Source organism: Chrysemys picta, chromosome 8 (genome assembly GCF_011386835.1).
Source record: "Chrysemys picta bellii isolate R12L10 chromosome 8, ASM1138683v2, whole genome shotgun sequence".
NCBI classification, from domain to species: domain Eukaryota; kingdom Metazoa; phylum Chordata; order Testudines; family Emydidae; genus Chrysemys; species Chrysemys picta.
Genome location: NC_088798.1, coordinates 102760221 through 102773464, shown reverse-complemented (window position 1 = coordinate 102773464; position 13244 = coordinate 102760221). Strand labels below are relative to the sequence as shown.

The 13244-nt window shown below is 38.1% G+C and overlaps 1 protein-coding gene across 12 annotated transcripts in view; it reads right to left on the bottom strand.

Annotated features, from left to right (window-relative positions):
* Positions 1-1701: 1701 nt before the first annotated feature.
* Positions 1702-13244, bottom strand: part of CNOT6 (CCR4-NOT transcription complex subunit 6) — a 47521-nt gene continuing 35978 nt past the window's right edge. For 10 of the 12 annotated variants that reach the window (XM_042850935.2, XM_065555091.1, XM_065555089.1 and 7 more), the window contains 6 exons: positions 12546-12703; positions 11961-12115; positions 10210-10364; positions 8841-9071; positions 6540-6742; positions 1702-3940 (listed from right to left, as the gene is read on the bottom strand). In XM_042850935.2, the coding sequence (XP_042706869.1) occupies positions 3728-3940; positions 6540-6742; positions 8841-9071; positions 10210-10364; positions 11961-12115; positions 12546-12703 (1115 nt within the window). In that variant the 3' untranslated portion in view covers positions 1702-3727. The remainder of the gene's footprint in view (positions 3941-6539; positions 6743-8840; positions 9072-10209; positions 10365-11960; positions 12116-12545; positions 12704-13244) is intronic. The other 2 variants (XM_042850937.2, XM_065555093.1) reach the window with 1 other exon arrangement.

Sequence of the window (13244 nt, the reverse complement as noted above, 5' to 3'; positions counted from 1 at the left end):
TATACTAAAAAACGGTGTAAGGCTGGATGAAAAAAGACTAATTAAGCAGTAAATTGAAATAGTCATAAGTTTTACAGTGTGATTTGTTTCTTTTAAATGGGGTTGTAATTATTTTGTCTTTAATGTGGAGTTTTTGGTTGTTTTTTTTTTTTTTGCTGCATGGCTAAAATGCAAATTTGACACCTTAAACTACTTTTCTAAGCTTACATCCTAGATGAACTTACAATCTCTTTTGTTAGAATTAGACCAGAAATGTATGCCAATGTATTCTGAACTCAAATCAGTTTTATTGTCAAAATGCTAGCCATATTTAATTTGTTGAAGCCACTGAAGGGACAAAATAATTACAAACATCTCCTAGTGGTTTTTCTTTGCCTACTTCTGATATATGTTAAAGTTGCAATCTGTATATCAATGTTTTCTATTTGTTTCCACTTCTTTAAAGTATACCCCCAAATTAAATTTAGATGCACAGAATTCTTTTGTACATGTAAATAATTACCAAAGTTGTGGCAGACCATACTTGAGGTTTTCACCAAATGGTAAAAAACAATGGGCCCAAAATTTCTGGTCTAACTTGAATGAAACACCTCAACCCAATGTTCTATGATTTTTATGTTATGTGCTTTTACAACAACAACACTGAAGGTACATTATGGCAACATCTAAAGCCACCTTAAATAAAAGTATTGCAAGTAACCATTTTATGTCAGAGTTTCTGATGCAAAGATGTTGCATTTTGTAAATAAAGATGGTTTATTGCATTATTTTGTTTATGTTGCAATTGAAAACTGAGACGTTGAGTGAGATTTGTTTAACACAGGAAAATATTTATTTTAAATTTGTTTAACGAAGTTTACATCAGTCCAGTATTGGCGCATCTGATCTTTTCCCATATGTTAAAAAATTTCTCCTTCAGTAGGCTTCAGAGTCACGGTTATTAGGGATGTCTACATGTTCAATGCTGCAATGGCACAGCTGTACCAATGCAGCTGCGCCGCTGCAGTGTGTCTGGGGAAGACGCTCTAACCAATGGGAGAGAGCTCTCTCATCAGTATAATAAAACCACCTCCATGAATGGCAGAAGCTAATGACATAGTGCCGTGCACACGAGCGCTTATGTCGGTGTAACTTACTCGGGGGGTGGATTATTCCCACCCCTGAGCGACATAAGGTATGCCAAAGTATGCAGTAATGTAGACGTAGCCTTAGCATCTGACTCAAAACCCACTGAAGTCAATAGGAATCTCTTCACTACATTCAGTGGGCTTTAGATCAGACCCTACAGGATTAGTCTAAAAGAAGGAGAAAAGTCGTTCAAACTGACCCATAGATTGCAGTGTGTCCAGGGAAGAGCAATTGCGTCTTCAACACACAAAGGGCCATAATGTTTTAATAGGCTGCCATAAATTCAAATATATTTAAAAGACTACCAAATACAGGTGAAAAGGTATTGTGTAAAGCTCAAACCTTTTGAATCTAACAAGTGCACTCAAGCTCCAGCATGTATGAAAGTAAATTATTTCCCAGAAATACAAAATGAGTAAGTGCTTCCCTTCCCCTTCCGTAAAGCTTTCTGGACCTATTATATAATCCAGATCAGGAAAAAAAAATAGGTTTGCTCAGTTTGACAAGCTAAATAGGCTCATCGTCACTGGAAATTGTCATGATGCGCATTACCAACACATTGTTAAGGAAACATGAGTAAAACACCTTTTATTCACACTTTACAAAAAACAAAATAAAAAAAAACAAACAGGAAAAAAATAACACTAAGCATTAAATCTACTACATCAATACTACCAGCATTTCAATGTACTGATTATAAATTGGACATGTTTGGTGTTTGCACAACTAAAAAACAAAACAAAATCAGGTCCCAGACAAGGATTCAAGATCAAGACTTTTCCTACTGAAATTTAAAACACACATTTTGTAGATCAGAACTATTTGTAATTTTACTTCTATTTTAAAACAGAATGGTTTTAGCACATTTACGTGCTGACAATTTTCTCTTCATAAAATTTTGAATCATTATTACCTAACTCATTCTCTATACAAAAATTTATAATATTCAGAAATTTCTAGTAATGCTCAGTGTCCTTTTGCTTCCCTGCCTGCAGTTGAAACAAAAGCAGTTAGACCAAGCTTCCTCTCTCTCTCTCTCAATTAATTACATTGATTTTTGAAAGTGTATTAGTTAAGGAGGAGTGGATAAATTCTCCCTTTTATAAGTCCAAGTTAAATTTATTAGCTGTTTTATACTTGGCTTTATGACACTAATGGCACTATGAAGGTACACTATTTAAATTTAGTCTTGCTTGACACTTTAAAATATGACTTGGTCACTTTAAAAATGATCTGAAGAATTATCTTAGGGACCTGTACTGAAAATGCATCTAATTTACACTGCTTCATAAACAGAAAATGTAATTTTTTTTCTTCAAGGAATGATACGGTCTCTGAGACTGAGGAACACACTTAAACTGAAAAGGATTCACATGATAGTATTTCTTTGTGAAAAAATAGCACTGTGCGATGACACTGAAAGAAGCAGTGCTTCGGTATTAGAAGCTAGGAACTGTGTACCCATCATCTGAACATGTTCAAAAAGTGTGTATTCAATGCTTCAAGAGGAAATAAAGATGCCACAGCTTATACAAAAGTATCTTCATAAAATTTTCACAAGTGTTAACATTATTTAAAAAATATAAAAGAGGATGCACAGATTTTCTTTGCATGCACAGGCAGTGCTAGTTGAGAACAAATTTAAGCAGGCACAGTGCAGATAGGACAAATAGCATTTAAAATAAAAATTAAGAAGCTGTACACAAGCATCCCTAATTTTACTTCAAAAATCAGAGATAAAAATATTAGAATGCACACACATCAACAATAACTTTCAGTCCATACAGACCTACTCATCATTCACTGCTTAGCTTGTCTGTTCTGTGAGAACTTTATGGTTTTTCTTTTTAAATCAAAAAGACAAATGCATATATTTAATTAAGATATTTGCCAATATTTTACAGATTTAGATTTAAAAAGCAATGTTCTCAACTGAAAATAAAAGTAGTACAAAAGGGCTAACAAAACCCTAACAAGTGCAAATCATTAGCAGAGAAAACCTGTTGCAACTTCTTTTACAAGCTGGCCTTTATAACACATGAAAACAGATAAAAATTTAGCCTTAGTTTACAATACAATCAATCATTTTCCAAATCTGATTTTTTTAAAGTACAAAATCTCATAAATCAGGTCTTCTGTTGTTCATATACAATCAATAAAGGCTAAATTCAAATTCTATATTTTACAAGCAAGTCTGAAAAAGGAGGGAGTGAAGTACGGAAGAATATTCTCGATGTTACTACTGGCCTCAAAAAAGTAGTGCTACAGATATCTGTGCAAAGAGAATATACTGTATAACAATTCTCTATTTCAAGGCATGAATGTGTTATGTTGGATAGAGAAGAAACAGGATGATTAATTGTAACAAATTAAAGAAAAGTGCATATGCACCAATTCCTGTTTAACAGTATATAAAGTATATTGGGCTCAGAATTGTGTCTGTTGATAGCACCTGGCTTTTACTATGTCTTTATCAAATAATTAGATTTAAAATTAAGATCATTAAGAAAAAATCCCTGTTGGCCATACCTCACTCCTCTATATTCAGATTTTACAATTTTACAAGTTAAATTGAGGTTACCCTCTAAGTTGTACTTGACTACCTCCTGCCAGGGAGATGGATTCCATTTACCGGAGGCAGGAAAGGCAGCAAAAGCTCCAGTTGTGCAAAAAGTGAGAAGTGGTCCGAAGGGATGAGTGGGTGTGGACAGCCACTTATATTGTTCTCTATTAACCAATGATGATCCAAAGGTCCAAGAATGCCAAGTATATTTAACTGAGGTTTAGAGTAGAAGATGTAGTCAATAATACCCTGAAATAGGAGGGGAAAAGAAGTGTTTTAATGCACCATCCTTTGGCCAAATGCCTTTTCAAAGACAACATTTAAGTATAGTATTACAGATACCTTTTCAGATACTTATTTGAAGCCAAATAGCTAGGAAGTAGCACTATTTCCTCCCTGTGGTACAGTTTGCTCCACTACTTCTGTCTCCCCTTTATGGTCTGTTCTAAGGGTTGCCCACTATGGGTCAGGGAAAACTAGTGTCTACTGGGACCTCGGTCACTTCTCCTCTCCTCTTTGTGGTAATTCATTTCAGACATCTCCCACCCACTTGTTTAAGAGGGACTTCAGAACCATTACAGATCTGGAGATGACTAATCTCTGGGGAGACTACTCTTCTCCTTCCTTGCTCTTGCAGACTGCATTTTAAAACACTAAAATTGGAACCGTCACCTTATGATGAGGGTCTTGAAATTGATACTGTGCAGTCTTCATTGCCGTTTTGCCATACTGTGTTGTGACAATCAGTATGTTGGAGAGAAAGAGGTTAGCTACCTCTTATTAATGTTTTGTTTAAGACATTGAGAATGACTATTGCTACTGGCTCTTCATTGCTTTCATTTGGCATTAAGAGCTAAATACAGGTCTCATTAACATCAATGACAAAACTCCTTTTGACGTTAGTGGGACCAGAATTTAGTGATAACTAAATTAAAGATAGAACACAATTATTAGTCATTGCTCTGCTATTCCAATTCAAATTCAGAATAATGTTTCCAGTTATCCAGCATTAGCCAAATATTACAATTAGACACTTGATACTTCCCTATAGCATCAAGGGCTTCTAATCTCTCTCTAGAATATTATCAAATATCTTTTGATTAGAGGTAATACACTGGTGTCAAGCTATTTTCTATAACAAGAATTTTGTTCTTAAAGACAATTGTTCCTATTGTCTCTAGGTAAAACTGCAGTCAAATTCAAAGCAGGGAAACAATGCAGTCTAATGCTGGGAATCATTAGGAAAGGGACAGATAATAAGACAAAAAATATCATATTGTCGCTATATAAATCCATGGTATGCCCACGTCTCCAATACTGCATGCAGATCTGGTCGCCCCATCTCAAAAAAGATATATTGGAATTGGAAAAGGTGCAGAAAAGGACAAAAATGATTGGGGGTATGGAACAGCTTCCATAGGAGGAGAGATTATTAAGACTGGGACTTTTCAGCTTGGAAAAGAGATGACTAAGTGGGGGAGTATGATAGAGGTCTATAAAATCATGACTGGGTGGAGAAAGTAAATAAGGAAGTGTTATTTACTCCTCATAACACAAGAACTAGGGGTCACCAAATGAAATTAATAGGCAGCAGGTTTAAAACAAACAAAAGGAAGTATTTCTTCACACAACACACAGTCAACCTGTGGAACTCTTTGCCAGAGGATGTTGTGAAGGCCAAGACTATAATAGGATTCAAAAAAGAAAGAAAGAAATTCCTGGAGGATAGGTCCATCAATGGCTATTAGCCAGGATGGGCAGGAATGCAAAACCATGCTCTGAAGTATCCCTAGCCTCTGTTTGCCAGAATCTGGGAATGGGTGACAGGGGATACTTGATGAATACCTGTTCTGTTAATTCGCTCTAAAGCACCTGGCATTGGCCACTGTTGGAAGACAGGACACTGGGCTAGATGGTCCATTGGTCTGACCCAGTATGGCCATTCTTATGTTTCTTATCACCAAAGAAACACATCCCTTAAACTACATAAGGGAATGATATTAGTTAAAATGATACTTACTAATTATTGTCACCATTTCTCCATGAATTGTTAGGAGCAAGGCAAGGAAGTTACCAGAAGGCCCCAATACTCAACCACACATTTTTCATTTTATTAGGGATAAGGTATTGCTGTTGCCTCTACTCCAAGAATGGAGAAACTTAAAAGGACTGTATGTAAAACACTCAATAATGCTCAACTAGAGGGCCTTCAAGCCACATCAGAGTTGAAGAGAGAGGAAGAGAACCATCTTTGCTTTCCCTGAGTAAGGAAGTGTTGATAATTTTCCATATTGCAACGAAGCAGGGGAACAATGCAGAGAAGTGGGCAGTTATTTAATAACATTGTTTCATTTAGAAGCTTAACACCCCATGTTCTACTTTTAGTTAGTTGGGATAATTAAAAATATGTCAAATAATACCCTAAGGGTGCTTCCTGTTTATAAAAAAGAATAAACATCCAAGACCCAAGACACCATTATTACCTTGCAAATAGGAAACCCTAATCGTGATTTCTATTATGATGAAAGAATTAGTGTTTTCTGGTTCCTTGTATTTTTAAATGTAAGTTTGTAAAACTAACCATCTGAGGCGGCAACCCCAGCTCATGGCACTCAACAGGCTACTAAGGCAGAGGGTGTCGGGAGGGCTGGCTGTGGCCCTTCCTGGTCCCTTCGTCCTATTGCTGGCCCTGGTTCCTGCTAAGGCGAGGGACTGCGCACTCCCCCTAGGGCCCCTCTCCCTGACGGACTTGTGTGAATAGTAGGCCGCAGTGCCTATTGCGCCTGCACAGGTGGGCCTCAGGGAAAAAAGGTTTGGGAACCCTGCTAGAACATAGCAAAATTCTCACCTTGAAGTCAAATGTGTAATTTGTGTAAGGCATTAGGCCATTCTCATAGGCACTCTTCAACTTGAAACCATGCGTAATCCTTCCATTCGTTGTTCCATTTTTTCCATTACAACTGAAGTTGGTAAGACTTTCATTGTATCTCAGTTCCTTAAAATCTTTATGGTTTGTTTCCACCCCACCAGTGCTCAAATATTCAACAACACCTATTAAGAGGAGCATGGGGGGAAAAAAAAAGGTTACCAACTTATGCATTTAGTTAATAGGTTTATGCAAACAAACTGCTACTTTCATTCATTGAATGTGTCTGGACCTTAAACAAGCAACAAGTTAAATACATACAGTCAATATGACTTTTATAACATATGCAAAGGCTTTCTATTTTAGTGCCATGCCATACACTAAGAGCAAGCATTGGCCAAGTCAAGGCACACCCTTCGATAGAATTATCTACAAGATTAAACAAGATCCAAGGTGATGGTAAAAAGTAAAAACATAGCAAAGGCTATGAGCAGCTTCCTCTCACCCCCACTTTCTGTTCAAACTCCACCCCTGCTTCACCACTGAAACTAGCCCTGTTGCAGCTTCTCAGCCTGCCCCATAGCACTCACTGATCAACAGACTGATGACACAGCTAGGTTATCCTCAAAGCGAGGGGAATGACTTTTTTCTGAAGACAGATTGAAAATAGGTCTGAAAACTTGATGCCAATTGACAGATTACATCTGGAGATTTAGGACTCTGCTCCAAGGCAGATATTTGGTCCCATCCTTGTTCCTGCTCGAGGTAAGCACTACTTGTTGCACTAGCCATTGGCAATGATACCCTCCTTGCCTTCCCTAGCCACGCTGGGCCAGGTTCACAGAGTTGCTCAGCACCTAAAGCTCCCACCGACTTCCGCTGGAGTTGTGGATGGTGAGCACCTTCAGAGAAAGTCCGGCTTATTAATGACTGGTCCCTGCCTAAGGAAACAACTGGAGGGAAGAAAGGTTCCTTGGGCGTGTGCGTCCCTTTCTCTCTCCCCCATGGGTCAGACAGAATCTCACCCATAAAACTTTAACTAAAAAGAGTGCAAGGATCAGAGGGTGTCCTTAAGGTTGGGAAAACCCTATACATTAGCAAGTAGCAGAAAGGAAAGGAAAGGTCCAATATTATCATGCATTTGCTAGCATGTGCATTTTACATGAAGTATCTGAAGGTTTATATTTCAATGATTCTGGACTGCTTAAACAGCAGAAAGTAGGGTTCTGTGGAGATTATTTTAAGCAGGAGAATTTACAATCTTGCACTTTTAAAGCGTTATATTGCTATGGGCAACATAATAAAGCTTCCAATTAGAGGGAAGAGATATTTAGTACCTACAGTCAATGAGGTCACAGATCAAATTACTCCTGAGGGAATTCTGTGCCAAAAAATTAAAAATTCTGCATACAATATTTTAAAATGGTGGAGCTTAGTGGGTCCAGGGGGTTTGATGTGGGGAGGCTTGGTATGGGGGGGTCTGGATGCACAGGGGTTGGGCGAACAGGGGAGCAGCTCCCCATACAGTGACCCCTCTCTCCATAGCTGAAGATGATGGAGGCAGGAGGGGTGGGGAAAGCTGGGGAAGGTTTCTGGGGGTGGATCTGACCCAGCCCTGGCCCTGGCTACGCCGTACAGGGTATGTGCACTCTTCCCCCACCCCCAGCACAGGGGAGGAGCCACCAGCTAGGGCATCCCCAGCCCCAGGTAAGCAGGTGGGGCTGGGGAGAACCAGATGTAGGGGTGGTGGAGCACGGGGGGGGAGGGTGTGGTGAGGCTCAATAGAATGGGGATTGGGGGGGGGGGGGGGGGACTGTCTGGGTATGGGGAGGTCTGGATGCACGGGAGTTGGACAGACAAGGGGTGGGTCTGACCCGGCACCAGTCAGGGTGTCTCAAACCCCCTCCTCGCACACAGTGATTTACCCCTCTGCCGTCTGCTCAGGGCGCCAGAAACCACACACCTGTGCTGCTGGGGAGGGGCATGTGACCGCTTTTGCGGCTTCCCTTTGCTTTCCCATTATTTTCTGTGGGGATGCAAAGAAATCTGCAGGGGGACATGAATTCTGCACACATGCAGTGGAGCAGAATCCCTCCAGGACTATAATGGAGTAATTTTATCGTCTCTTGACTTCCTAATAGCAACAATACTTTTTTATCTTAAAATCTCAAGCATCTTATGTTTTTACACTGAAAATATTTTCTTTTAAAAAGGAAGTCCTTTGAATTTCAATTCATACACCTCTTACATTTTGTTCTAAAAAAGTAAACTTGCTGTTCTTACCAGAATCTGGCAGAGAATTGAGATCTGCACACAGTACAAGTGGAATGGTTCCAAGTTCTCCCGAAAGTCCAGGTTTGAGGTTACGAGAGGCTTTATCAATAATGTTCTTTACTTCAGAGAGGAACATCATAGTCTGAACCAGCTTCACATCAGAATACTCAGGGTCCCAGTGCATATGTGCATTAGCTACAAGAACTAGCTGCTTCTCCATCCCAAGTTGTGGCTTTCCAGCTAAAATTGGAAGTGAAATATTTACAGTTGCTGTGTCTGTAACAGATACAGCTAATGACTACTAGATGGCTTGTATTATAACCCAAAAATGATTTTTAAGAAGTCACAGATTTGAAACAGGATTGATGCTAAGTTTGGCCAACCTTAAAATAGAAGCGTGGGGCGGGGGTAATGTCACTGGAAGGGATTTTTAAAGTTTTACACTAACCCTATTTCTTTATTGCCAAGAAATTATTGGCTGTGCAGTCGCAATTTAACTGGTTACAGCTACTTCCAACACCGAGCTAACACCCGATGAAGAAGGACCAAAAACAAAAACGAGATGGTACAATTAAGTTCTCTGAGTTTGAAAATGCCATTACTATTAATATATCATCATGCTGAAAACCAATGCACAGTATATTATTTTTTAAATTACAGTTTTTTCTCCATTATTTGCAATACTCTCCAAGTAATCCCCACACCCTGAGTAGCAAAATCAGTCTAGTATTTTAATAATTATGCTTTTTAGCTCAGCAGTTTCACATATGCACATTACAAATCTTCTATCCCCCCGCAAGCGCACATTAAAGGCATGTTTGTTTAATGCCTTTGTTAATAAAATCTTACTATAATAGGGAAAATAACAAAGCACTATAGGCTAAATAGGGCCACACCAAGACACTTCCAAGGTCAATTGAAGTCTCAACTTTTTTGAGAACTCCAGGGCAAGAACATGTGGAATTTATAAGCACTACATGACAGAGAGCTACCAAGCAGATGATCAAGAAATTTACAACCACCTCTGGTTAGTTCAATGGCACTTGTATATTCTTCCAGCCAGATACACCAAGTTAATTTCCCCTCTTGTCCTCAATTCTTCAACTTTCTCTTTATAAAAAATGGGTGAGGGAGAATCAATTTTTTAAAAACCTTGCATCATCCAAACATTCTAGTTAGCATTTGCTATTTCAAAAATTTTCCCCAAATTCTATTTTAAGTGAAGTTTGCCCAAAAAATTTCAGCACACAATTGTAGATGTTTATTTGTGAATATTGTTTTCCATTCTCTATTCCACTGAAACAAAATTTTCATTTGTATTGGAGACTGCAACATGCTGTATCACAATCCAGTCAAAAAATTGGATTCAATTACTTACATGACATTTCTATTAATTCCTTTCGCAGCTCTAGCAACACTGCAACTCCAATGTTATCTTTTGTCATAACTCTGTTCAGCATCGCTTCAGACCCTTCTGAGTTTGCCATAGCTAATTGATTGAACTCAACAGTATGTTTCTGAACTAAGATGAATCTGAAAAAACAACATTGTGTGGTTTCTTAACTTGTCAAATGACAAAGGAAATACTATAGCTTCTTCCTCATTTTAATTAAAACTTGTTAGATGTTAGAAGTAAACTAAGTTACAAGAATCTCAGCCAGTCACATTACTGCTTTATAAAAATGCTGATTTGAAGTTGGAAGATATAATTTCATTAGCAATTTTTATCTGCACGCCATCTTAAACAGATTTAAATTAACTCCGCCTTCTCAAAATCAACACTTCCCATATTCTTTCATTTAGAAAAATGTTAAATACAAGAAGATATTTTGCTTCTCCTGATCTATCATATTTACTGATTTGAACTAGAAGGCTTAAGAGAGAGTGACTCAGCACTTGTTTCTGAACCAGAGTGTAGTGAGGCAGACATCTGCATTGTTTTGTGGACACAGCAGAATACAGAAAAATTCTTAAAGACTTCGATATCTAGGGCAATCACTGTTTCAGAGATGGCAAATTTAATTGTCTATATATTCCTTATATTTTCACAAGTGATTAATGATTTTGGGTGCCTCAATTTTTTTGGTACCTGACTTTAGACACCTTAAAATAGCTCCAGATTTTCAGAAAGTCCTGAGTTCTCCCACCTTTTGAAAATCAAGTCCCTTTAAGGTCTCTCAATTTGGGCACCCAAAAATCACAAGTCTTTTTTTTTTTTTTTTGAAGTTTAGGCTTATATTTTAGGAATGGTTTGGGTAACAAGGACAGGTGTCTCACTGTTCATAAAAAGCTAAATGACTCAGTCCAATTTCACTCAAGAAATAAATTAAAGACTGTAGTCTTTTCCTACTGTCTCAGACTGAGTGCATTTGGATTTGAAAGAGTTCAGGGGTGAAATTCTTGCTTGAGTTTTCATTGTGAAGGTCTCCCCAATTCAGAGTGATATGCCGCTTCCAACCGATTCAAATCAGTTTTCTAGTGGATCTTGGTTGGAGGCCTCTGCAGTGGAGCAAATTTTACCTTCAGCATGAAGATCTCTCAGATTAGCATTGCAAAAGCAGCTGAAGAGCCAGACAGGTGTCACTGTTTTACGATGGAATTTCTTTTGCCTGAAGTGCGTGTTCTACAGGTCACATTTCCCATGTTTCCTATTGTTTGTTTCTTTTTTCCTATGCTTTGGGTTTTTTTCTGAGCTTTTTTACACCATCAGCAGTGAATAAATACAAAATATTTCATGATACTTTTATTGTACTTGCCCTTATATTTCATTTTATTTGTTAGCTTTTTTTCCACTTTCATACAACAAAGCATAAAAGATTAAAAGAGAATTGGTAATATGGGCTTTTTTCAGACTAGTCGTGCCCAGCATGGTGCCTCTTGTGCAGAGTATTCCTTCTAGAGGTAGGAATACTTTGTACAAAATATGGAGATATGCAAAAAAAGTGTTTAGCTCTGGCTAAAGAGGCCCCAAGGAGTGTGAACTTCTCCTCTTCTCCCCAACAATGTTAGAATAGAAGTTCCACACAAAGACACACTTCTTCGTCACAGCAACTTGGGGCCTAAATTTGACCCAGAAGAATTGTGCGAAAGGGAACCGGCACAACAGAAAGTTTTATGAAACACACTTACTTTTCGGTCTTGAAAAATATTGCACAGCCATCAACGTGTTTTCTTTCCTGTTCTGACATTGTCCGAGCTCTAGATTTTGGACTGAAGAACCCATTATAGCCACGTTCCTTCAGTTCTGTCAGGAAAAAACTGTAGTACTGTTCAGTTTCAACCTCCTGTAAAGTTATAAGACAGCACACTGTATTTGCTTAGCACCACCAGAGTACAGAAGACCTCCAAACTGGCTTTAGGAAACTCAAAAAATTAGATGAATCAAGGAACATAAGCATAAGACAGCCATACTGCTATTTTAAGGCAGAAGATATAAATAAATTTCTGTAATCCCCAGAGATATGATTATCTCATGCCTTTTATCTGAACATGCGTCAGGTTATATATACACACACTTCAACACGTTTCTCTGATCAGCAGCTGCTGGTTAGTGTTCCAACTGTGTAGGATGGAAAAGCATTCTTTTGATGTCAAGCAATGAATAAGAGTTCTAAATTACGACATACTGCTTTAAAAGAAAGTTTACTTTAATGAATGTAATGTACAAGAATCAATACAAGTGAACACAAAAGGAAAAATAAATGTATCATTTACCTGAAGACTTATGATGTCAGCATTGCAGGTCAAGATTTCCTGCATAATGGCTTTTTTTCTGTACTCCCAGTTCAGTGCCCACGATGGACAATAGCCATATAACTGCCGGGTGGCATATTTATCACAAAGTACGTTGTAACACATGACAGAAAACAAGGCTGCAGAACAATAATTTAAATTACTGATATATTTTACTAAAAAGCACAATTACATTCTTCATTTTTACCCTTCAGTAATTTTAGCAATTTTATGCTTCAAGTGCTTTAACTCAAATATATAGTTTAACAGCTGACCCTACAGAAAAATGCATCACATGTTCTCTCTAAAATAACCAGCCACTCCTTTTGTCTGGGCATACAGCATTCATTGTTAACAGGTTACTAAAAAAAACCTCCACATGTTGCTGATATAAATGGTGAATAGCAGACAAAGGCAGGTTACACTGAGAATTAACCCCATTATAGCTTTGTTTCTTAACATGCTTGCTTAAAAACTTTAACAGTAGATGTTGATCTTTTTGACTGTTACACTGTCCTTGCATGTTAATAAGTAAAGGGGGACCCCGAACCCGATTGGGATGTATTTAAATACACTTAATGAAGGAATTAAATTTTGATGTAGGCCCCAATCCTATAACTGGCACTGAATGGTGGACCCTGAGCCTGTGCAAAGCCTGTTGTAGGAACAGGCTCTCAAAGA